The sequence below is a fragment of the Barbatula barbatula genome (assembly GCF_947034865.1).
Source record: "Barbatula barbatula genome assembly, chromosome: 21".
Classification (NCBI taxonomy): domain Eukaryota; kingdom Metazoa; phylum Chordata; class Actinopteri; order Cypriniformes; family Nemacheilidae; genus Barbatula; species Barbatula barbatula.
The window spans coordinates 783,714-810,840 of record NC_136784.1 but is presented as its reverse complement, the minus strand read 5'-3'; the positions used below and the strand labels follow the sequence as shown (position 1 = coordinate 810,840).

The 27,127-nt window shown below is 41.3% G+C and overlaps 2 protein-coding genes across 2 annotated transcripts in view; one reads left to right on the top strand and one right to left on the bottom strand.

The window, feature by feature from the left end:
• osbpl10a (oxysterol binding protein-like 10a) overlaps positions 1–9,617 on the top strand; it is a gene marked incomplete at its 5' end in the record, with an annotated part of 14,136 nt that extends 4,519 nt beyond the window's left edge. Inside the window, 8 exons of the mRNA XM_079485012.1 lie at positions 488–707; positions 5,853–5,980; positions 6,475–6,618; positions 7,055–7,556; positions 7,623–7,809; positions 7,892–8,074; positions 8,669–8,822; positions 9,143–9,617. Coding sequence (XP_079341138.1) covers positions 488–707; positions 5,853–5,980; positions 6,475–6,618; positions 7,055–7,556; positions 7,623–7,809; positions 7,892–8,074; positions 8,669–8,822; positions 9,143–9,190 — 1,566 coding nt within the window. The 3' untranslated portion in view covers positions 9,191–9,617. The remainder of the gene's footprint in view (positions 1–487; positions 708–5,852; positions 5,981–6,474; positions 6,619–7,054; positions 7,557–7,622; positions 7,810–7,891; positions 8,075–8,668; positions 8,823–9,142) is intronic.
• Positions 9,618–13,026: 3,409 nt separating this feature from the next.
• slc39a4 (solute carrier family 39 member 4) lies at positions 13,027–22,439 on the bottom strand. The gene is made up of 12 exons (XM_079484684.1): positions 22,071–22,439; positions 20,466–20,786; positions 20,178–20,376; positions 19,964–20,103; positions 19,233–19,404; positions 18,295–18,467; positions 17,387–17,554; positions 17,152–17,247; positions 16,447–16,501; positions 16,173–16,325; positions 15,159–15,346; positions 13,027–15,049 (listed from the first exon to the last, which is right to left on the bottom strand). The coding sequence occupies exons 1-12, from the start codon at positions 22,269–22,271 to the stop codon at positions 14,921–14,923; spliced, it is 1,995 nt and encodes a 664-aa protein (XP_079340810.1). The 5' UTR covers positions 22,272–22,439; the 3' UTR covers positions 13,027–14,920.
• Positions 22,440–27,127: the final 4,688 nt, after the last annotated feature.

The window sequence follows — 27,127 nt, the reverse complement described above, 5'->3', positions numbered from 1 at the left end:
ACACACGCACACACACACGCACACACACTCACGCATGCACGCACACATGCACTCACACATGCACACACGCATGCACACACACATGCCTCCTGGAGGTTAGAGAGGTGAGACACACACATACACACACACACATAGAAACACTGACACACACAAGCACACACATGAAAGAAGTAAAAAGCTCCAGTGATGTTTTTGCTGTTATATAAAGTATTTCTCTGTTGTGTATCTGTGCCAGAACATCACTTAGAGAATTAAAATCTTCCGGTCAGCCGTCGGGTGATGAAATGTTGTTGCTCACTGTTACTGAATGTGATCACACACATTCTCTCAGACGGCTGGTGAAACGTCTGCTGTATGTGTGTAGTGTTCAATGATGAATTTCTTTCACACAACTCATGTGTGTGCGTGATCCGAGTTTAAAGCCACAAGAGTGTTACTACACAAACATGTCTGATTCACCCTCACTTCTCTCTCTGTGTCTCCTCAGGTTATGAATCAAGCCGATGGTCAGCAGAAGAATCTGGTTCAGGCCATCGAGTCTTTACCCATGAGAGGACCTCTGTCTTGTCTGGACCAGGACCTTCTTCTGCTGAAAGCCACGTCTGCCGCCAGCCTCAGCTGCCTTGGAGAATGCCTGACTATCTTACAGCTGAGCGCCAGACACAACATCAACGCTCAGCCGGTGTACAGCCACGCTCCGCCCTCCGGTGAGTCCAACACAGACGCCCTAAAGACCCCCTGCACACCAGACCCCGATCCCGTCAAAGATCAGGGTGAGGTCGACTGTGGTCCCTGTCCGTATTTAACAGGGCGGATGCAGCTAAACGTTTGCAATAGATGTTGTTGAAGGGCTGTTTAATATTTTTATTTTGCATGTTGTGTTTTCTGGTCTTTGGACTTCATTCATCTGTATTTGAATTGTTTTTGTGTGTTTATTTTTTAGTTCTGTGTGTTTTTGTAACAGCGCTGTTTCAGTGGAAAGGGTTGAAATAAATCCCTTGAAAGCATGCGAGTGTTTTATTGTGTGTGTTTGTGAGAATGTTTTATTTCTGTTCGCGTGGATATTCAATGCTGGACCACATACATGCCAAAGAAACACAAAGGTGCCTGATTTTACATCCAATAAAAACATCACACGTGACATGAACTGCTTCCGTCTGTCAGACGCTTCAAATGAATGACTTTGACATCAGTCATCTGATATTTTGTGTTTTGTTTGTTGTTTTGTTCACTCTCTTAGCAAAAGAAAACTATTTTTGGACTGTCAGTGGCAAATCATTAAACTCTCAAAAGTAAAAACTATCCCAAACAAACGTGTCAGTCAAAACTCTTAATTCAAGGTCTCAGATTTGCGTATGTCATTTCATAACATTTATTTTGAACATTGTGGTTCACTTTCTGTTTCTGTTGTGCGTTTAAAAATAACATTTTTGTTTCATCCTTCATAAAACCTTTTTCTTAGTTATTTTTGTTGATTTTTGTTAGAATGAGTGGACCACGACACTGGAGGTTAAACGGTCTCATCACTTCAACACTTCAGATTGAAAATTAAACCAGATGTGGGACTTTAAGATCATTGGGAAAGTCATTGGACATTTTTGTTGAATAAGAAACATTTCTTCATTTGTTTTTCCACAGAAGAATAAAAGTCATGTTCATTTGAATGAAATGAACTTGAGTAATAAGTCTCAGCATTTTCATTTTTTAAATATAAAACAAACTGATGGGGTGGGGTTCTCATGTGGCGTGGCTCTGATGCGGTGGGGTTCGCATGGGGCGTGGCTCTGATGCGGTGGGGTTCGCATGGGGAGTGGCTCTGATGGGGTGGGACTCTGACTGGTCGTGGCTCTGATGCGGTGGGGTTCTCATGGGGCGTAGCTCTGATGCGGTGGGGTTCGCATGGGGAGTGGCTCTGATGGGGTGGGACTCTGAGTGGTCGTGGCTCTTATGGGGTGGGGTTCTCATGGGGCGTGGCTCTGATGGGGTGGGGTTCGCATGGGGAGTGGCTCTGATGGGGTGGGACTCTGAGTGGTCGTGGCTCTGGTGCGGTGGGGTTCTCATGGGGCGTGGCTCTGATGGGGTGGGGTTCTCATGGGGCGTGTTTCTGATGGGGTGGGACTCTGAGTGGTCGTGGCTCTGATGGGGTGGGGTTCTCATGGGGCGTGGCTCTGATGGGGTGGGGTTCTCATGGGGCGTGGCTCTGATGGGGTGGGACTCTGAGTGGTCGTGGCTCTGATGCGGTGGGGTTCTCATGGGGCGTGTTTCTGATGGGGTGGGACTCTGAGTGGTCGTGGCTCTGATGGGGTGGGACTCTGAGTGGTCGTGGCTCTGGTGCGGTGGGGTTCTCATGGGGCGTGTTTCTGATGGGGGGGGACTCTGAGTGGTCGTGGCTCTGATGCGGTGGGGTTCTCATGGGGCGTGTTTCTGATGGGGTGGGACTCTGAGTGGTCTGGGCACTGATGCGGTGGGACTCTGAGTGGCCGTGGCTCTGATGCGGTGGGACTCTGAGTGGTCGTGGCTCTGATGCGGTGGGGTTCTCATGGGGCGTGTTTCTGATGGGGTGGGACTCTGAGTGGTCGTGGCTCTGATGGGGTGGGACTCTGAGTGGTCGTGGCTCTGGTGCGGTGGGGTTCTCATGGGGCGTGTTTCTGATGGGGTGGGACTCTGAGTGGTCGTGGCTCTGATGGGGTGGGACTCTGAGTGGTCGTGGCTCTGATGGGGTGGGACTCTGAGTGGTCGTGGCTCTGATGGGGTGGGGTTCTCATGGGGCGTGTTTCTGATGGGGTGGGAGTCTGAGTGGTCGTGGCTCTGATGCGGTGGGGTTCTCATGGGGCGTGGCTCTGATGGGGTGGGGTTCTCATGGGGCGTGGCTCTGATGGGCTGGGACTCTGAGTGGTCGTGGCTCTGGTGCGGTGGGGTTCTCATGGGACGTGGCTCTGATGGGGTGGGACTCTGAGTGGTCGTGGCTCTGATGGGGTGGGGTTCTCATGGGGCGTGTTTCTGATGGGGTGGGACTCTGAGTGGTCGTGGCTCTGATGCGGTGGGGTTCTCATGGGGTGTGGCTCTGATGGGGTGGGGTTCGCATGGGGCGTGGCTCTGATGGGGTGGGACTCTGAGTGGTCGTGGCTCTGGTGCGGTTGGGTTCTCATGGGGCGTGGCTCTGATGGGGTGGGACTCTGAGTGGTCGTGGCTCTGATGCGGTGGGGTTCTCATGGGGCGTGTTTCTGATGGGGTGTGACTCTGAGTGGTCGTGGCTCTGATGGGGTGGGACTCTGAGTGGTCGTGGCTCTGGTGCGGTGGGGTTCTCATGGGGCGTGTTTCTGATGCGGTGGGACTCTGAGTGGTCGTGGCTCTGATGGGGTGGGACTCTGTGTGGTCGTGGCTCTGATGGGGTGGGACTCTGAGTGGTCGTGGCTCTGATGGGGTGGGGTTCTCATGGGGCGTGTTTCTGATGGGGTGGGAGTCTGAGTGGTCGTGGCTCTGATGCGGTGGGGTTCTCATGGGGCGTGGCTCTGATGGGGTGGGGTTCTCATGGGGCGTGGCTCTGATGGGCTGGGACTCTGAGTGGTCGTGGCTCTGGTGCGGTGGGGTTCTCATGGGACGTGGCTCTGATGGGGTGGGACTCTGAGTGGTCGTGGCTCTGATGGGGTGGGGTTCTCATGGGGCGTGTTTCTGATGGGGTGGGACTCTGAGTGGTCGTGGCTCTGATGCGGTGGGGTTCTCATGGGGCGTGTTTCTGATGGGGTGGGACTCTGAGTGGTCGTGGCTCTGATGCGGTGGGGTTCTCATGGGGCGTGTTTCTGATGGGGTGGGACTCTGAGTGGTCGTGGCTCTGATGCGGTGGGGTTCTCATGGGGTGTGGCTCTGATGGGGTGGGGTTCGCATGGGGCGTGGCTCTGATGGGGTGGGACTCTGAGTGGTCGTGGCTCTGGTGCGGTTGGGTTCTCATGGGGCGTGGCTCTGATGGGGTGGGACTCTGAGTGGTCGTGGCTCTGATGCGGTGGGGTTCTCATGGGGCGTGTTTCTGATGGGGTGGGACTCTGAGTGGTCGTGGCTCTGATGCGGTGGGGTTCTCATGGGGCGTGGCTCTGATGGGGTGGGGTTATCATGGGGCGTGGCTCTGATGGGGTGGGACTCTGAGTTGTCGTGGCTCTGATGGGGTGGGGTTCGCATGGGGCGTGGCTCTGATGGGGTGGGACTCTGAGTGGTCGTGGCTCTGGTGTGGTTGGGTTCTCATGGGGCGTGGCTCTGATGGGGTGGGGTTCTCATGGGGCGTGGCTCTGATGGGGTGGGACTCTGAGCGGTCGTGGCTCTGGTGCGGTTGGGTTCTCATGGGGCGTGTTTCTGATGGGGTGGGACTCTGAGTGGACGTGGCTCTGATGGAGTGGGACTCTGAGTGGTCGTGGCTCTGATGCGGTGGGGTTCTCATGGGGCGTGTTTCTGATGGGGTGGGACTCTGAGTGGTCGTGGCTCTGATTCGGTGGGGTTCTCATGGGGCGTGTTTCTGATGGGGTGGGACTCTGAGTGGTCGTGGCTCTGATGGGGTGGGGTTCTCATGGGGCGTGGCTCTGATGGGGTGGGACTCTGAGTTGTCGTGGCTCTGATGGGGTGGGGTTCGCATGGGGCGTGGCTCTGATGGGGTGGGACTCTGAGTGGTCGTGGCTCTGGTGTGGTTGGGTTCTCATGGGGCGTGGCTCTGATGGAGTGGGACTCTGAGTGGTCGTGGCTCTGGTGCGGTTGGGTTCTCATGGGGCGTGTTTCTGATGGGGTGGGACTCTGAGCGGTCGTGGCTCTGATGCGGTGGGGTTCTCATGGGGCATGTTTCTGATAGGGTGGGACTCTGAGTGGTCGTGGCTCTGATGCGGTGGGGTTCTCATGGGGCGTGTTTCTGATGGGGTGGGACTCTGAGTGGTCGTGGCTCTGATGCGGTGGGGTTCTCATGGGGCGTGGCTTTTCCAGATTCAGACAGAAGGGAAACATCAATCAGGTAAATGCAAACCTTTAATATTTTTTGTCTTGTGTGCATGATCTGTTTGGGTTCTAATCATTCCTGATGTTCTCTTCTGCTCTGCGCATGTGTTTCTGTGTGTTTGTGTTTTCTCTGCATGTTTATTGTGATGCTGTATGTTTTCACCAGCTTGGTACATTATTGCGTCATTCATTGGAGTCAATGAATCCTGTCGTTTTTTTACTGTGATTAAGATTGTTTGCTGTGAATGTTGACATGACAAAGCCTTCCTTTTACGTAACATTATATCAAGTGCTTTAAAATGAGTTAAAGGTAGGAATTTATTAGGGTTATTTAGGCCTTATTTAGAACATTCCCGTGATGTTTCATCCCATGCTTGTGTTACGTAGAGGTGATAGAGATACAACACATGGTATAACTGAACATACATCATTATACACATACTTTATTTGAAGCAAAAAAAAGAGCTTGATCATCCTCCCGCTGGAGCTCTGAATGTCTAGCATGTTAAATAATCCCGTCAGAGCTGAAGAGTGAGACGAGCCCTGAGTGATGATGATGATGATGAAGGTCTGATGTGAGTCCAAGCTCTCCAATGATGAATGAATAACTGTCAGCAAGATGATGAGAAGGATGAAACACTGGGATGTTTGGACTCACCTCACGCTCTGGGTTTTTAAAAACAGCGTAAACCAGCTTAAGATGATTGGCTTAGTTCTAGATCTAGTTCAATGAGTTTTGGGCTGGGAGAATAAAACAGTCCAGTCCAGCTCAGACTGGTTTACGCTGGTCTTTTTATAAGGTCGATCATTGGCTGATGGTGACATTGAGTCGAGACAGATGTGATTCCTAAGTGCTGCTCGTGTGTTTTGCGTGCTTTCAGACAATGTTCCTATGTGGAGCATTCCAAAGTCTCCCTCGGGTGAACGTCTGAGAAACGGTGGCCCGTCCGCCGAGCCCTCGCCCTCGCCCTCTCTCAGGAAGAAAGACACACGGCAGAACACCGCCGAGGTAAAGAATGAGGTGTCTGTCAAAACAGTTGGAGAGACACTTTATGGCAAATATAAAAGTATTTTTCTAGAAGATGTTTTGGATGTAGATGTGGGTGTGTTTGTCATTGATATACAGCAGCGTGAAGATGGAGAGAGTTCAGCTGAAGTCAACAGAAAGTGTGCTGACAGAAGAGCTAAAATACACCAGATCAGCCGTGATCAGACCTGCAGTCTTCAGCATTATCAGACCGAGAGAGAAAGTGAACTAAAATGTGATTTGGGGTCAAATCTGATACGAAGCATCATGATCTGATCTGTTCGGATTTTATAAGATTGGAATCATGTGTCAAAGATACTGAAAGATAATCACACTGTTAGCGAACAATACAACAAACATTGATTCAAATACTGCATCGTGAAATCTTTTGGACACTTCAGTGTTTTTTGGTCACGTTGTGTTTTATTTTTGAGAACACAAACAGGCTGACTGTGATGTTTGTGTGTTTGTTACAGGACTCTCTGGAGGTGATTTCTGTCAGCGATGAGGAGATTGATGCTGAAGATAATGTGGAGGAAGATCTCGACGTGCTGGAGGACCAGAGGAGTTTTATTCTTCAACTGTGTTCTCAACTCAAACTGGGAATGGACCTGACACGAGTATGAATGAATACTGACACACGTACACAAGACAAAAACTATATATTTAATGTAATATATAATGAACATAGATATAATATTTATTGAATATGTAAAGTATATTACAGAGATCACATTACTGTATGTACAAATACCTGAAATGTTGATTGAAAATAAACTAAGCTAAACTAATAAATTCATCTTATATAGCAACATAAAAAATAAACAAAAGTGACAAAAGAACATTAGTAAATTGCTAAAACAAAAAATATACAACTTAAAGCTAATGCAAAATTTTATAATAAATAATAACTCAACTGCTTTAAAAGTGCGACAAAAAATTGCTCTTAAGTTTCATCCTCAGGGAATTCACAAATTAATAAAAAAAAAACAAGTATAGTTTAAACTGCCAAATGAATGAATGTAAACGTGAAAGTAACGTCTGTTCTCTGTGCAGGTGGTGCTTCCTACATTCATCCTGGAGAAGCATTCGCTGTTGGAGATGTACGCTAACTTCATGGCCCACCCTGATCTCTTCCTGGCCATCTCCACTGGCAGCGGCCCTGAAGAGCGCATGGTGCGATTCCTCGAATACTACCTGACCGCCTTCCACGAAGGACGTAAAGGTGCGGTGGCCAAAAAGCCCTACAACCCTGTGCTGGGCGAAACCTTTCATTGCTCGTGGGAGGTCCCACGAGACCAAATCCGGCCTCTCAGCGGTCAAACCCACCCTGTTGGGTCAGCGGGGCGAGAGACAAACACGAGGAGTGGTCAGGAGGCGTTGAGGTCGGGGCCTGACTTTTACAGGGTACGATTCGTGGCGGAGCAGGTGTCCCATCATCCTCCGGTGTCAGGGTTTTACTGTGAGTGCGCCGAGAGAGGCATGTGTGTCAATACACACGTCTGGACCAAGAGCAAGTTCATGGGCATGTCAGTGGGCGTCTCCATGGTGGGCGAAGGTGGGTGTCATCAGTCCCTATGTTGTTTGTTTGTTTCCTTTTTGAGATTTGTCCTTTGACCTTCAGGCGTGCTGTATTTGCGGGACCACGGCGAGGAATACGTGTTCACGTTCCCGAGCGCGTACGCTCGCTCCATCCTGACCGTGCCGTGGGTGGAGCTGGGGGGGAAGGTCACCATCAGCTGCGTTCAGACGGGATACTCGGCCAACGTCACATTCCACACCAAACCCTTCTACGGGGGCAAAGTTCACAAGTCTGTGACTATCCTCTGTTTGATTTTTATTCAGTTGAGACACAATTTGTGTGAGAAATGTGTGTGTGTGTCTGTCTTCAAGGATAACCGCGGAGGTGAAGCAGAACTCCAGCGGCATCATCGTGTGTAAAGCTCAGGGCGAATGGAACGGGACGTTGGAGTTCATCTACAGCAGCGGAGAGACTAAAGTGATTGACACCTCAAAACTGACCGTCATCAGGAAGCTTATCCGTCCCGTGGAGAAACAGGGACGGACCGAATCCAGGTCAGAGAACATACCAAAGATTTCATTTCGAAGGAACCTTTGAACCTCTAAATTGCTCCCTGAATTCTTTGTAAGTCGCTTTGGATAAATGATCTGCTAAATGACTAAATGTAAAACTATATTTTGATGACAGATAATGGAATTAGCATTGTTCAACTTGGAAAAGATCTAAGCAAAAATATGGATGACTTCACCTGGTACTCGGGTACATATACAGCCTCAGAATCAATTATTTTATTCAAACTTTTCTAGATCAAAAATCAAGGTTATCACATGAATTTTTTTTTAATTTTTCTAAATACATGTAGCCTACAAATATGATTGTTTTATTGCTTAAAAGTGAATTTGAAATTTTTTGCCATTAAATGCAAATAGAAAAAAGATTTTATTTGAAATTTAAAAATGATGTTAATAGTTCACAGAATCAAACAAAAAGGATCACTTTACCTAAACACATACCTATAAAATCAGATTCTTTTTTTAAATGTTTATTTTCTTCCCCGCGGCTGAATACACGTCTCTACTGAAAGGGGTGTTCAGGTTTGTTAAACATTTACACAAATGATGATATTGTGATGTTTGAATGTACTGTAGGCGTCTCTGGCAGTATGTCACGCGAGCGCTGAAGGAAGGAAACATTGATTTGGCTTCTGAACACAAACACGTGTTGGAAGAACACCAGAGATCAGAAGAGAAGAGGAGAACACAGAACAACATGAGCTGGAAACCCAAATACTTCAGCAAAGAGGTGCGTTCATGTTCCTCCTCAACAAAACATCTGCATTAACATCACACATCAGACAGAAAACAGAAAGAAAGATTTTGTGTGTTACTGCCCGCCCGGGTACTGCAAACCTAAAAATAGACCTTTGTTTTGTCGCATCCTAAAGCAACTGTTCACGATTAAAAAAACACATTTCATTTTTTCTCTGTTCGTGTCTGAAACAAACCTTTGAAACATTTAAGATTCAATGCAACCAACAGCTTTGAAGTCAAGACACTAAAGTTTATTCTTCTTTATATATCAGTAATTCAAATCAACGTCTCTCTGTTTGTGTGTGTGTGCAGGGTGACGGATGGGTGTACAGAAATCCATTATGGAAAACACAGAGATGAAGTAGAAGACGTTCTCTGACCAGACGGATTCAGACACCAAATAAACCGCCGATAAATGGACCTCAATATAAATGGACGGATGAAGATCTGAGTTATTTGTACAGAAGTATAACTGTATAATATGGACACATAGAATAGAACTTTTATACACTGTAAAAATTATATTTTATTTTTCACAATTATCTAAAGAAGATTTTATGGTTTTACACATATGGCAGTACATGTACCGTATGTCATCATGTGCCATGTGATGGTTACAAAATAAGACCTTAAAAGATGAAGCTAAAAACCACAACATCATATTTCATGTCAAAAGAAAATGTTTTTTGCCCAATTACAGTTATACGTTTGAGTTTTTTATTATATTCCATACATAATGACTTTTTGGCAGATGTGCTTCATTTTCATTAAAATAACATCGCCTTGGAAAATACTGTTGTCTTTATTGCTCTGTGTTCATTTGTTTTTACATTTGGGCTGAATTATGAACATTTAACAGATGCGGTAAGATTAAGGAACGCATTCATTTTTCCCCATTTCATCAGGTGATCATTTATCCAACAGTAATTCACTTAAATGCGTTTATAAATCATGTCTGTATGTCTTCAAAATTTTAAAGGAATATTATATATCGTGACACTTCTCTGAAAAATGTTTTTTATGCAGTTTTAATTTAGTCCTTTTAACTTTACAGAATGATGTTTTGATTGTAGGACCCCATCACATCTCTGTGGTTATACAGTTTACCCTAGATACAGATTAAAACTACTACAAATGTTTATTAACGGTGTTATTATTCTCTGTATCAGTTCCTGAAAAATTACTCCTGCCCCAATAATTTGAGGTTTAGGGTGAAGGGTTAAAATAAACTAATCCCCCAGCAGTTTCAATGAGGGGAGGTGTAATCTGGCGACCGGTGGGAAGTCAAAAATCGATCGAACACATGCTGGTACTTCTCATATATGCCGTTATTCTGCCACAGAATAAGAATAGAAAAGTTGTGATGAAATCAGTGTAAATAGCATGCAGTGTTATTTAGCCTTAAACATTAGATGGTGGACAGTCACATTAGCATTATTATACCTAAATGTATCTTTAAACATACTGTATACTTTAAAGCTCCAAGTACTGCAAAGTCTGTCTCCCTCATCCGACACACTTGACCCGACTCATCAGTTCATTACCAGAGACTAAAAGACCTGCTTTGTCACTTAATGTAATGTGTGTTCGACTTGACATCCCTAAAACATAACTAGATAAATTAAAGCATATAAGGAATAAAATAAAAAAGGAACTTTTCCTTTAAGCACATTTAAGTCTGTCTGGAGGGAATTCAAATGGATTCCATCACATTCAATAGGAGAAGCACCTACTCATTTTATGTTATTTGTAATTATTTATTGATATCGGTCACACTACAATAAGGTTGTATATATTATCAATTATGCATTATAGCTAACAATGAACAAATACATTTTAAGAATCAAAAGCTGTATCTGTTAACATGAGTTCATGCACAACGATAAAATACTCCATATCAGTTCTTATGAGAAGTGTTCCCAGATGTTAGTAGTGTTAGTAGATGTTATGTGATTTAGGGAAGAATAGTCTTTTCTTGGCAACAGTAAACTGCAGTAGGATACTATACTATAACTATATTACATAGACACTAGAGTCTTTCTCAACTTTTAAATGGATTCAAGCACAGCTTGACATTTCACCAAGACATGAAGAGTTACAACAACTTGTTTAGTTGTTTATAGATATACACATCTCCAGACAACTTCACTCCAATATTCAATAAAATATGAATGCAATTTATAAAAACTGAAAATAAATTGGAGCTTTCACAACAGGAGCTCTTGGTCTCTTCATTTCTCATGGACATCTGATGAAGCTGCCGTCTGCAAAAGTTGATTTTGAAAGAATAGTATTAAGACATAAATTAAAATTATTTCTATATAATAAAAATATAAATTATTGTATGAAATATTAGGGCTGCTCGATAAATAGCGGAGTAGAAATGATACATTTAAGAAAGGATTGCATTTGGTCATAGTCTGTTCTGGAAGGCTTCATCAGGACCCTGAAGAACACGGTGTTCTCACTGCCAGTTGCAGATGTCAGGAGATCCAGTAGCAAAGCTTGAGGGTTTTCCGTGATGGTTGTGAGGCCTTTCATTTAAAACACCCCATCCATCAACCTGCCAAAACACACATTTGTGTAAATGAAGCAGCGCAGGACAGAGTTAATTTATAAACATGTGAGAGTAGAAATTTGAGATGCAACAAAGCTCTTCTCTCTTACATTTATAAATGATTGAATTGTATTGGTCATAGTCTCTGTCCACAGCACTTTCTTACCACATGCACATACACAGTTTGTCCTGTGGGGGGCAGTATTGCGCTGTTATCGTGTGCCACTCGTGGTCTCGTGCTATTACCAGCAGGTTGCATGACAAAACCATTCTTAGCATTATACAATTTAAATTATTTTAAACTACTTATGTTAAACAAGAGTACAAGTATTTAACTTACTTCCAAATTTGTATGTGTTGCTAGTTCGGATAAACACGTTACACTTTATACAAACGCAAAGAATTCCTGAAATCTAAATGTAATATCGGAGAAAACTCTTGTCAATTTTGTGAAATGAACATTGAAACCACTGAACATGTTTTTATTATAGTAATCACTCAAAATTGTTTAGGTCTCAATTGTACAGTAAACTGTCGTCTATTATAACATGTGTAAATCTCCTCGAATACAAACAAGTTAAGTTTGGTGTACTTAAGAAAGATTGTCCACAATAAGACTTGGTTAATAATCTTTTTTAATTTGCTAAATACTTCATTCATAAATGCAGATTTCTAAAAACCATCCGGTCCTTTCCTCATTTTACTAATGAACTTAAAGCTCTTGCAGCTTCACCCTTTTAAATGAAAAAGCTTCTACAATAGACAATGTCTTCCACTTTAGCTCCTTTACCCCTCACAAGATATTACTTTTACATCATTCTTTTTTAATTATTTATTTATCGTGTCGTCTTTCTTGATTGTATATTTGATTTGAGGATTCGTCACTGTTACTTATTGTATTTTGCAGATATGTTTGAATATTGTTTGTTCAATACATATTTTGGTTGTAAAATAAAAAAATAAAAAAAACGTATTGCACTGAAGCCGAAATGGTCGCTTAAATAAAGAAAGCGGTTCACTTGATTCTCTTCAACATTTACACATTCAACGTGTTTCTTATGCGCATGCTCGTCCATCACTGGAGTCATTTCCGGTCACGGATTATTCGCCGGAAGTGATTGCTAAGTCATTTTTCTTAAGCGAAAACAATAAAATGTAGAATAGTTATCTTATCTAACTTCACGTGATGATGTCTGTTTGCCCCTCTTACGTCAAATCTATTGTTATTCTTTCAACTGCAATAAAAAAAATGTAGAATAGTTGCACTTTTTAATGACGTAAACGCTTCTTTTTGTACACACAAAAACCACTGAATTGAAATGACCGATTTTTTCAAGGTTAATCAGATAATCAAACCAATTTGTATCCCTTGTGAAATCACTTTTATAATTCATATTTGTTACATAAAATGCAGTTACGTAACGGCGGTGGTGTCATTTACGTGATTAGATATATTTCATGTCATTGTGGTTTAGTCTTTGCTCAGATGTTTCTCACTATCATCTCTGCGGTCTGATAAGCCTTCAATAAACAGAAGAAAAACTACATTATCTGCGTCTGTGTCACTGTGCCATGAAAAAACTGAGTTTTGATGACTAGACATACAGTTAAAAATGCACACAAAAATAATACATTATTTACAATAACATTTCTTGAGTTACTCTTTATTTACCTATTTATACATACGGCTCATGTTCACTGTAAATAAAAACTCATAAAGTTAACCCTGATCCTACAGTGACTGAAAACCCTTTAGAGTAAATAAAACTGTGTCTGAATGTCACATTGGATCGATGACAACAAAACTATTACGAGACTCATTACTGTTATGAAGCCTCTTTTAGGTATAAATATGCTGTGTCTTCCTATAAAGATAAAGAAACATGTCCACATGCAATGATCAGAATCTGGCTCAGATTCCCATTTAGTCTGATCTCTGAACATGACATGAACTTTATGACATGCAATTAAATGTGCAAGATTTGGACGAGTTTGAACTTTGTGCGGATGACAAAGACCACATGACTATCCCTATATCCCTATATCATCCGCATGATAAAACACTTCTTCTGCAGACTTCTGCAAAGTTTTATTTCATTTACGTTCTGCACAGACATTTCAAAAAGCTTCAAATGAATGAAGTTTTAAGATTAATACTACACAGACTTAAATGTGAAGAAACAACCTGGCAGAAAAAGACACAAAATAAAGAAGGTACAAGCAAGTGACTTCTATCATTCGTTTACAAAAAATTAATTGATCTCAGTTGAGTTTTCCGACACTCAAATATTTCATATACATTACGTTCATTAAAATCTTAATAAATATAGATGGTTTGAAAAAGGTACATGTGACTTTAAAGTAACCTTTAAGTCTTTGACTAAAAGTCAGTGTAATGTCAGATGAACCCTGCGAACGCAGAATTTAGAGTTTGACCCGAGGATAGCATTAATGCCTTCATCATACAGTTTAACCGCTGCAATCTGAGCGCACAATATCACACACACACGTCACGCGGTACTGAGAAGAGCTCTCGTGCTTACACAACATCTATATGACATCAGGAGGATTATGAGCTCTTGTACTATGAACGCTGAGACTGACAGATTCTGATATCTAGAACAGAATGAGCAACGAGTATAGGATGTCATGGAGTATTCATGTATTTCTTCACAAATGATATTTCTATACAACAATCTTTGCACTTGGTCAGTGAGTGAATGAAACTTCATACATTTTATACAAACAGACAGTTTGATCACAAGCACACTGAATGTGCTTTAAATACTCTGTTTGGGCTTACAGTATATTCTAAAACTTGAACGTAATATTACAATCCAAACACACATCACAAAATATGTCCGTATTCACTAATGAAAAATACAACATTTAAATAAACAAAAAGGAGCTACATAAATAGCTGTACATCTCATTTAGAGCGCTGGTGTTCATGAACAAACATAAACATACCAATACAGAAAATCTGCTTTTTCATGCTGTTTGTCTTTGCTGTGATTAAAAGAGACAGTTCCCCAAAAATGACAATACAATCATGAATTACTCTCTCGAGTCGTCACCTGTATTCATTTCTTGGTTCGGTTGAACACAGAGAAAGATATTTGGACGAATGCTTGTAACCAACCAGTTTTTGGACCCCTTGATTTGTAGGAAAAATAACTAGGGAAGTTAGAAGTGCCACAGAACTGTTTGCTGTCCTACATTCTTCAAAATATCTTCTTTTGTGTTCAACAGAACTAAAAAATTATAAAGTTTCTACTATGGTTGTCAATGGGGTCCCTGAATTGTTTGTTTACAATCATTCTTCCAAGTATCTGTCATCAGAACAACAAAATGTATACAGATTAAGAACAACTCGAGGGTGAGGAAATGATGACAGAATTTGCATTTTTGGTAGAACTGTCTTTAAAACGGTCCAAAAGTAATTTCTGAATATTCTGTATGAAACACACAGGAACTCAATTGCACATTTTTTTGACATGTTATAATAACTACCATCTAAGAAACTAAACATGTTATAGCCCTATTTGATCTTCATAAAGAGACAGGAGCAACAAAATGCCCCAGCCGCTTAAAAGGCCCAAATTCTGCAGGAGAAACATCAGCCACGGTCTCCGGCTGTCCACATGGACCATCGACGGCAACTAGACACGAGACACAAAGAGAAGCTTTGAGAACAATCTGAGATCACTTTACAAAGCAATACCATCAAACATAATAATCGACCCGTTGACAGAAAGATACTCCACGTACCATGTCTGCAAGACCAACATACAGAAAGAGTCCAGCAGTGACGGCTGAAATCCACTCCGAAGCGACGGTTTCTGTGGAGACGGACAGGGCGATGTACAGACCGATGAAAGAGGTGAGAGAGCTGCCAACGTTCAGCATTAAAGCTTTCTTTACAGACACTCCACAGTGCAACAGGATGGCAAAATCACCTGAAACAAAACCAAAGAAATGTTCTCCTTATACCCACAGATGAGAAATCCATCAATAGCCGCCCCGGTCACCCTGGTTTTATATGCATTTAGAAGTTTCGCATCAAAAACGAGTCATGGATCCGCCAAATTTCTAAATAAAACAATTAATTCACAAAAAAGGTTTATGGTCGCCTGAGGTGGTTTATCTTTTTAGCAAAATACCACGAATAATGGGAGTTGGAAACACATTTGCCAAATAAATTCTGCACAAGGCAAAGCGGCTATTATTATTGATTGTGTCTTTCTGGTTTCCAGATCTTTATACGAGGTTCTGGTGGTTACGAGGTTACCAATATCACTGTGATGCGCTCGATGAACTTGATGGAAACGCACCAATTTCACAATCGTCTTTCATCCTGTTTTTGCAAACTTTGAAAAGATTTGCATCACGTTTGGATGGAAACCTGGCTAAAGTATTGTTTTGTTAAATAATCAAGACTTTCTCAAGTCTTCTGATGCTCCATTAATATCACAGTTGAGATCTCTTACAAGCTCGAGAGACGAAGACTGGTCAGATTACTTGAGATACCGCAAAAATGCTGATAATCTGAAGAACCATTTTTAACCACAAAGAAACTGTTTGTTGGGAAACAGAAAGCTTTGTTCATCGGATGTTAGACCATTTAGACAAAAAAGGTTCTTCTATGGCATGATGAAGCACCTTGATTTTAAAAAATGCAGAGCTGCAGTTGTTCAAAAGTGTCTTTGTTCATCTGAGATGCTTTACTGAGTGAGATCTCCGTTTATCTCTGAAGAAACGCTCAACAGAGATCACGTCACTCACCGAGCTCGTGTGGAAGCTCATGGCACAGAACGGCCAGAGACGTGGCCAGACCCGAGCGCCAGGACATGGAGAATGCGGCACCGAGCGCCAAACCGTCGGCAAAGTTATGAATGCTGTCTCCAATGGTGATCATGTAGGGAAGCAAACGCTGCTCTGAAGAGAGAACAACCGTGAAAACAAGATTTAGAAGTGGGTCGGGTGAGATTTACTGCTGAGCTGAAACATGTGATGATATCTAACTGTCATTAATGATTGACGCAGTGATTTATTTCACCTCTTCTGCGCTCAACAGGTTCCAGGAAGGATTTCTCATTTCTTTCTGTGTCAACCTGAATGAACAATGAACAATAGTGTTGTTTAGACAAACTCAAAGTTAAACATTACACTATAATCTTTCATATAAATTGATCAATCTTTCATTAACTATTAAAGCTATTTAACTACTAACACAAGTTTTTTGAACAGATATTTTACTTGGTTTTTTATTTTGCCAAATCTGGATGAACATCTTTTGTTAATGTCCTAACACTAACCTTAAAGTGATAGTTTACCCAGAATGAAAATGTCATTTCATATCTGTATAAATGACTTTGTTCTGATGAACACAGAGAAATATATTTGTAAGAATGTTAGCAAATTTCACTTCTGGGACATTATGGACTACCATAATAGGACAAATTAAATGGTGTTTAAAGGTTTGTTTTCCTCAGTTCTTCAAAATAAACTCATTTTGTGTTCAACAGAAACAAGCAGCCTTTGTTTTCCTATTATGGTAGTGGATGAAATGAACACAGGTTTGAAACAGTAATGAGTAAATGATGAACGAATTTTCCTTTTTGGTTGAACTATCCCTTTTACTGACCCCTAAAATAAATTGATAAGAATAGTATACATGCCTTGTATATACCAAGTCTTGTTTTCCGCTTTTATTTTTATACGTTTAGCATTAACATCCTGCACAATCTCAAATATGTCTCACCAGATCAACCTGCGACATTGAGTTTTTGTTGTGTTTCTCTTGCTGGAACATCTGCAGGACTTTGCCGTGGTCACAATGATGGAGATCAGACTCCTCCTACAACCAGAATCAGACAAGAGTTTGTGATGAAACAGATCCCGCATCAGCAGGTCTTATCTCAAGAAAAAAGTCGTAGTGGTTCTTTAACAGATTAAAACAGTAAATCTGATTGAGATGCACAACGTGATTTACTCACGCCTTTGTGACGGTGATGTTCTCTGCGAGTAACAATGGAGAAGATGCTCTCCATCAGAAAGAAGAAATAGATGCCCGCGATGAGCACCAGGAGTTTGTAGAAAAAGTCAAGGTTGTCTTCTGAATGGTCGAGACTGCTTCCATGTTCATGCAAGTGAAGGCCCAAAAACTACACACAACAGACACACAAACACATCACAAACCTTCCCAATGAAGTTAACTCAAAAAACGTCCTCATGTGCTGTGAAATCAGTCTTGTGTTTCTTCTCAGACACCCTGTGATTTTAGGGTGATGACAGGCCTGCAGTTCTGTTGACACGGATCCAAACGGATGAAGGAAAGTGGGTGAGGTTGACTTGATCGAATAACGTGTGCCAGGTCTGTCGCACCGGGGTCAGTGTGACCGTTAAATCATTAAACAAGACAAATGTCCTGCCAACAAGACATTACACATCTCTCTTTTAGTGTTTTGATATGGAGGTCACATGTGAACGTAAAACCGCAAATGCAAAAACATTTCTGTTAGACAAACTGCGTCTGTCATCTGTGTGAAATATAAACCATACACACGCACACACGCAGAGTTAAAGTTGAATTTGTGTTTTGGCAATTCTGGTGTGAGCTATACTGACAGGATTACATGTCAAGTGATATAAAATAAACTATTTAAAACAAACTATACCCAAGTCTTAGATGCTTTACCAACACATCTGATGTCATCCCTTTCTAAATAAACATTATATCAAAAATAGATATACTAACAATTATTCCTACATTTCTTATAAAATCATTTGTTTTTATTTTGTATATGACAAAACAAGCTAATTTTGTCAAAAACCTTTCATGATTTGTCAGGTATCGCTTCCGTTCTGGGACTGTGTTTTTCTACAGATGAAGGGTTTTGCTCACCGCAGGCAGAAGATGCAGCAGCGCGTCACCCGTCAGCGAGCCCACAGCCAGACTGATGCAGAACTGAATACACAACTCAAACACTTGAGTACAGGCCGTGAACAACAACACCACAATCCCAAACATGGCCATCAGACAGATGATGAGATTGGCCAGGGTGGCGTATCCATAACCTTAACAAACACATCATTTATAAAAATGTTTATCTTGATCAAATATAAATGTCAGAGTGAGAAAAATGATCATCTTCTAAACGTTTCGAAAACAGATCCTATACACCCAAACACCACACAAGAGTTAAAAATTATGTCATCATTTCCTCTCCTTCAAACCGTTCCAAATGTGTATAAATGTCTTTGTTCTGATGAACACAGAGAAAGATATTTGGAAATATTCTTGTAACCAGACAGATCTCATCCCCCATTGACTCCCATAGTAGGAAAAAAACAACTAGTCAGAAGTGCCACAGAACTGTTTGCTTTCCTACATTCTTCAAAATATCTTCTTTTGTGTACTTTTTCCTACTATTTACTATTTAAAAGAATTATCATCCTTTTAAAAGCATATATTTTTTCATAAAACTGTAATTTATTAATTAAACCACAATATTATCAATAATTTGAAAGGCAATATATTTGCATTGTCCATAATTATTTAATATATATAATGTAAATGTTTTATATTTTTAATTGATATACAAAATAAATTGCATTTACATTGTATAAAAATAGCCGTTTCTTTTCATTTTCGTTGTTAATTGTTTACACCGGTGTTTTTTAATGAACATGGTGTTTTGTTCATGTTTACATAATTCAGTCCACTTTAACACAAAGTCTTCAAATGTTTTAAAAATGATTATTGTGGGTTTTTGGATAAATGAACAGATTTAAAAGCAGTGAGGTGTAAAACACACGTCAGTGTCTGAAGAGCTCACTCACGTTCAGCTGTGCTCAGGGAGTCCGGGCTCACAGGACTGGGACTGATCTCAGAACAGCTTGCGCTGAGGATCTGTTGAATCAGGGCAGGGCTGATCTGAGTGAACTGATCCCTGGTCAGCGCTGAAGAGTTCATGTGATGGATTCTCAGCAGGTCTTCAGCGCTGAAACACGTCTGAATGAGAAACACAATCATCAACACATAAACACATGAATAATATTTCATTTCACACCACATTAGCGCTGTTGCTTTCATAAACCCTCAAAAACTCCACGACCGATTCATTCCACGGATGTGATACGATACGGCCTTATTTGGACAGCATGTTTGTTTACTAGAGATGGATGTAAGACATCGTATGGACGGCTTAATTTCTTTCTGATCACCATTCGAGCATAACACGTCATGTCACGGATGAACGAGGGGATTTTTGAAGCGTGCTAAGATTTCTCATGATGCCCAAACATGTCATGCTGAAGGTCAATATTGTGAAGATTTAGCGTGTCACTTCTGCACCAAATAGAATCACAAAGTTAATTTGATCTGTGTGTGCAGAAAAAAGTATTGCTGCCTGCAGAAGTCGCCTCGATGATGCTCGGATGCTGTCAGGTGATGTTCAACAAAAATAAAGTTTCACTTCTCAGCAGCATCACCTCATATGGTACAACCATGATGTGTCAAGATAAAGTTTTGAGCCGAGGGCATTTGATCTGATGATAGAATGAATGATTACCGCATCCCAGCTGCTGTTGCTACGGTGACCCTCTGGATGACTCTGTTGGTGGGTCTTTTGGCTGCGGTGGGGTTCAGTATGAGGGTGGTCGTTGTGTTCGCCTCCGCCCAGGTTCAGGGATCTCAGAAGCTTTTCAAAGTCTGGAAGAACGACATGGTTAATACCACATGACTTTGGAAACAAAAAAGGTCAGAATTGAGTCGGCCAGGGATACCGTGCAGGGTGAGATTCTCTGAGCGGTTGAAGATGTAATCCAGAAAGTACTGTTGCTCCGGCAGAACATGAGCTCTCACGCATTCTCCACGCAGGACATGATAAATAATGTTTCCAAACACGACGTCCAGCTCCACGTGTGTGTGATCTCCGTGATGATCGCCTGTCTCCTCCAGTATGTCGTTCAGCGAGAGACAGGGCTAAAAACATGAATAAACAAACCAGTTTGTTTTATTCACAAACCCTAAATATCAACAAAAGGGATTTACTCTAAACAAACACAACTGACCTCATGTGTGTCGGGTTGACTATGTTTCTCGATATCAAGAAACAATCTCTCCAAACCCTCATATTCTGTGATACTGACATCGTAATGGGAATGAGGGCTGGTGCTGATGTTGTTGTCATGGTGACTGTGGCCTAAGGTTGTTTCAATGAAGTGTTCGGTTTCGGCACCCCATCGGCCCTCACGTATGACCCCGCAGGTCTCCTCTGGAGAGCTCAGAAACAGACAGAAACCAGCTGCCGTCATGAAGAACTCCTCCATCTGTAGACCATCTGAACTACTGTAGTTCCTCAAGAGCTGAGACACACCTGACACAGACAGACACTACACATAGAGAATGAGAGAGATCCGTTATTTCACATTCACATACCGGACGTCAAACGTATTCATAACTTTACTCTAGAGGAAAACTTGATTGCTCAGAGCTCTTTTAACACTCATGATAGTTGGGCTTTTAGAAGAAATAAATGAGAAATGTTTGAGTTCATGTTTAAACCTGCTTTTTTATGTCACACTAGTATCTTAATGAGAAGGGAAAATCTTTATTAACAATATTAAATAGTTTGAAACATTGACTGACATCAATCTCCAACACTGTATGTGTTTTGAGAAAACTAAAGTTACAAAACCTTGGTAATAAGATCCTGCCCAAAAAACATAACAAAACTGTGGATTTTGATTCAAGAGAAGTAAGGAGAGATTCTGACACTTTTACAAATGCCACATTCATTTATTATGTTTACAAAAGTCAAAATAAGAAGTTACTAATTACCATAAAGAAATCCACACATATACAGAACACTTATATTTGTTTGATGATAAACGATAGCCTTTATGTCATGCGTTTTATTTTATTAATCAAACAGAAACATTTAAGGGAGTATAATAGTTATTGTGATTTATGTAATTGCCATTAATGGGAAGGGAATAAAACTCTTAGACAATGGATACAGCTTTTATCAGAAAGCATTTTTATGACATAAAATCAATTAAGGACATTTGTCACATTTCTAAGGTCAAATAATAGTTTATTATTGACAAAACTGTTTCTCTGTGAATTAACAGAGACCTTTTTCCTGGACATTAATGATGGAAATGTAAGTGTTTTTTTAGAAATGCTGTATTTGGGTCAAAACGTGTCACAACTAACCCCGTTCAGGTATTGTGATTTGAGTTTCAGATATCTAATTTGATATATCCCGCAAAGATTTTACAAATAAAACTAACACTAAACCAAGTCTTTATGCTGATAGAGAGATATCCACCCACAGTGTGAAATAATACAAACGACATGAAACGCATTAAAAGTCAAAGTCTTTCTTCAAAAGTTCTTTATTTGAATGCGTAATTGTATGTTTTACTATTAAATAAAACACTTTAAGGAAATTGCTTTCCCTTTACAACATTATACGCACATACCCACGGCAAACATTCACAATTTACTTCACTTTTTTAGGCTCCTTTTCCTCGTTTGTATTATTTTCTAATATATAAACATTGTTGTATATGTGTATACTCGTTCCTGTTTCGCGCGCAGGTGTAGCGCACGACCCTACAGCAGGCGCGCGCTGGACCTCGACCTCTCCAAAACTCTCAAACATATCTTACCTTTTCACACGACACACCGGAGCACTGCACACGTTTCTCCAGCCCTTCAAAAACCGAGCGAAGCGCATCTTCAGTGAGGAACTTCTCACCTGGAGCCACCAAATCCACAACACTCCTGTAAAGGTCTTTTTTATCTCCATGCGCCTCGCGCAACAGGCTCCAGCAGGTGACAGCGAGCATTAAAACGACCCTGATCTCCATAACCGATGTGTTTTATATTCTTTTTTTGTAATGGACGAATTGTTTGTGGCGAGAGGGGTTCGAGAGACTGTGCACACAGGTGCTCTTAACATAGGTGATACCTGCTCAGGTAGAAGCTCTTCTTGCCCTCTGATTGGTCATTTCTCCACCTTCTCTCATACACGTCTCATAAAGGGAGCGAAAGCTCTTTGGTTCACTTGATCTCAGGGGTTCGGATCTGTTTGGCACATGTTTAACACATGCCCTGAGCAATTCTGCCAACATTTTGATATTTAATAAATAAAATAACAGCTGAGATGAAATATAGAATATTGATCATATAGTGCACATATAGGATATACACTGCGCCCCTGCAATGGGCCTATATTAACCTGTCTGCTGGACAACATTCACTGTTTCATTTAAGCTGTATAAAATATTCAATTTGGAAGATTTTAGTGCTGGACACGTTTCTTTAATAGTCACTGTATGTAGATGGTGATGTGCGTGACCTCTCTCATGTCTGGGTTATGTCCTGATGTCCACATTTCACACAGTCCTATGGCTCATGATACTCTCCGTTTTCTCTTCACGAGCAGATGTAGATTGAGGTATTGTGTCGTTCACTTCTCAGTTTGTGGCACGACACACAAGAGGATGTGACCTCTAACAGCAAACACAGAGTTGTTTGAAGTGATCTGAGCGGGGCAAACCTGTCAACAGTGTGTGAAGAGTCGAGAACCAATCGAACATCTGTGTTGTTGGATCTGAGACATCTCTCACACATTGTTGAGTAGAACCCGGCGGTCTCTGGATTAGCAGAGGACGTGAGAGAACGAAAGAATAGGAAGGGGCTGAGCTAGGATTCTCACAAGATGGTGACGTTACAAAAATAACCTAACCATCACCTCAGAGTAGAATTATATTCGTTTTTCCACGACAGCAATGATAATGTTCCAAATAAAATATTAAAAAGTATTAACTCTAATCTAACTTTCTCATGAAAAAATATGCTATAGTGAAGAAATGAACATACACAAAACATCGAGCTAAAGATGAATGTGTATGTTTGATCATTTACTGTTGGAATAATTGGATAAGAAATTAGTCTTTGGTGTTTCAGTTAAGTTGAAGACAAAACAGTTTGAGACGTTCTTGAGATTCCTTCTGAAACTTTAGACGAGACACCTGTAAGATTACTGTGAGACTCTTTCACTTTTGACTTGAGCAAAGTCTCTATATGTTCACAAGGGGAAAAGAATTTCAAAGACATGTTATGTGTCATTTTTCTCTCCTACTGGTCGCTCTTGTTCTGTAAAAGACAAAGATTCACACCTGTGTGATTTACCTGCCGCCGTGTGATGTTTGGATCTTCTGTGGGAACCGCGGGGACTTATTTAACATCAAATGCAAAGAAACCCTGTTGTATCTTATGATCCCACTGAAGCACAGACAAACATTAGGATGGTCTTTAATTATCACTTTAATATCAAATAGAAAACTTTAGATACTAGAAAACTGTAAATAGAAAACTGCTTGTACAAGATTTGGCCACAGAAGGGCGACATTGTCTCTGGGAATTCTGCCATCTGCGAGGTTTCATCAGAGAGCTTGTGTGAACACAAAACAATCAAAGATTTTCATTTATTTAGAGCAGATATTATCAACAAATGAAAATGCAATAATAGCAATGCAAAAATGCATGTAAAACAATATTATATTATTTATTATTATTTAATAATATGACTTAAACCTGACACCAGACTTAAGCCCCTGTCCCATCAGATCCATTAACATTGTGCACAGGGTATCACGTGTGGTTCACCTGACAGCGGTTCAGAGGTCACTCCATCTCTCCTGCGCACTCTTCTTGAAAGCCTTCCGAGCACACAAACTCCACCGAGACCACCAGAACCGTCAATTTAATAAAACTCTCCAATATAACATTCTGCTTACTGTAGCAACCCGCAGAGATTGGACAGAGGCCTGCGGATAAAAGCTTAATAAGACCTCGGCACAGCCGTTTTTACACGGCTAATAATATAAGTGCCGTAGCCCCTGAGAGCAGAGAAACAGGCAGAGAAACAAGACAAGCAGATATTAAGCACCTTGCTTTATTACAAACAGCCTCCATTACTGCTAAAGATAGCCGATCCCTCTCTACTGTAGGGTCTCAAGTGTAGCGGTGGGGGGGGGATGGAAGGACTCTGCTGTTAGCCGGTAATTTAGGATGAGACTCCGTCTCTCGTGATATTGATCTCAGCCCGGCTTTTGCTGAGTGGAAAACACGGAGTCAGAGATGATGTGCAGAGCATCCGAGCCATCCCATTGGCTCCCGTCTCTGTTATCTTACACTCAGACTCGGGTGACAGGACTCGGGTGCTTTCTTTTGTTATGTTAAGTATACTTTATTAGCAGCTTGCGGTCTATTTAGGAACAATTCAGATGGATGTATTCACAGAAGGTTACTCAGACTGTGCAGATGGGAAGTTTTATGAGCGGGGAAAGCACGGATTTGGGGTTGATATGAGAGATTTTCTTCCATATTATTAAATATCAGCACACGGGCATGTACAAAAAATGTTAGCACTTATTGCATATGCATGCACGGAAATATTGAAGGTTAAAAATTATTGCATTCTCTCTACTTTTTTTGCAGGCACAAAGAAATACAGTGCATAAAACCATTTCTATTTAACCATGTTGTGTTGAAATTGTAATGCATCAAGTTTAGTCTTTACATGCTTTATATAAATGCACTGTGTATTTATTGAAATGCTTGAATGTATATACGCAAACTTATATCTTTAGGTGATGTTAAATGTGTTTTTAATGGGTTTCAGAAGGTCTCTTCATGTTTAGCGATACACACGTCTGTCTACAGCAGTTTATTATTTGCTGCTGATTTGATTCTGCATTGTGTAAATGACAAGATTGATAGTCTCTCTCTCTCTCTAGTTAATGATCTTCATATTAAGATGACTGGGATCCGGGAGTGAAGAGGGGCTCATCCCACATGGGGGCCGCCTTTGTGTCTGGATAGACTCAAGAGAGACTGGGACATTAACACCATCCCAAATCATGTAGCCCCCTCCACACACACGGTCAAGCAGAGGCGTGATTGTGACCGAACACGTACGCACACACACACAGATTTGTGATCCGATTGAGCACATGTGCACGGAGACTTTCATACAGCCGTGGTCACTTTCAACTGTTGTTCAGACTGTTTCATCAGACGCGAGCGCCGGGAAGTGCATAACTTCCAGTTTGTGTTTGGCTAGTGTCTAATAATATTCATTCATTTAGGTTAATATTCATACGTATTATTCTTTTATTGTATAATAATTGTATTAAATAAAGGATTTGTTGAATTTGGTTGTATGTTCAAATTATTAAATAAACAATTTGTTGAATGGGTCCTGTAGTTTGGTCGCGTTTAAACAAAGTTTGGTACATTCAGTCTAAATGCAAAATATTGGCAAGTTTAGCCAAGTAACGGTTATTCTCGGTTTCTCTAGCTTGTTATCAGAAATAATCTTGTGAATGTGTACTGGAAGTTAAAGGCTCAACTCAAGAAGCTTTGATAAGAAGAAGTGTCTGCAAAATGCATTCATGTAATTTAAATATTTGTTCTGCTTTCCTGCAAATACACAAATGTCCCGAGTCACACGCACACACGCACACACACACAGATCTGGCCTGACAGCTATCACAAATGAAGCGTTAAATGAAGAAACATATAACACTGTCCTCTAGGGACACGTGGCATCTCACACAAAAGAATCATCCCGGCTGAGCCTCAACCATCATTAGCTTCTGTCTCCGCCTAACACTTCAACAGCCAATTAAAGGTCATCCTCCTCCCGTGTCGCTGTCAGAAGGGCAGAAAGCCCCGCCCCCTGTGGGACAGTAACAATGTTTCCAAAATATCTCTTTTATGTACAGGTATCACCAAATTTAGACAAAAATGTACCAAAGTATTCATCAAATTCCAAATCAAAATGAGTTTGGTATCTCATTCGAACTGTCAAAAAAGAATCTCTATCAATTTAATATCGTGGTTAAGCAGCGGTTAGTTGTTGCCAAGTTTCAAGCAACCAGTGATATACTGTATTTAAGGTGATGATGCTGTGTGACACTCACCAAAATAGATTTAATGTTTAGAATTGAGGGATTAAGACAAATAAGATTGTACACATTAAGAGTAAAACAGAAAACCAAAACATCTAACACAGATGCACATGGAAAGATTTTACAGCCGCACACAGAGATTCAAGATTTTTCGCAAACTTTGGTAAATCTGAAAAAAGCAAACGAACAGATCTGGTACAGATGGCAGCGGGAGAGATGAGATGTGTACTTTTCACTGGCAAAGACCTTAAACAAACACTCTCACGCCAAAACCAGCAGTCAGCAGACCTGCCATCCCATAACTAAACACGTGTATGTGTGTGTGTGTGATCTTACTAGTGACGGGTCACGATGATCAACCAGCAGTTCAACATCTACACGTGACATCTGGAATTCACACAATATTTGCTCATAATTCGTCTTCAGGTTACATGAAACCAATAAAATATGAGGAAACACCAAATGTTCTGTATATTAATAGTTTTGCGTAGTTGGATAGTTTACACACTAGTTTTGCACATCTCTTCTTACATCACTTTTACACATTATTTCCACTTTCACAATAAGAACGTAACTGTGTAGAAACAACGCCCACAGACGCTTTCCCCGTGAAGACGGATACACATTGTTGAACCGAATTTGGTTTGCAATATTTCATAAACGGCCAGCAAAACAAAACAACAAAAAGGCGGCGTGTTTCCATTCACATCAGCCGTCAGACACCATGAACGAAGGCTTTTCTG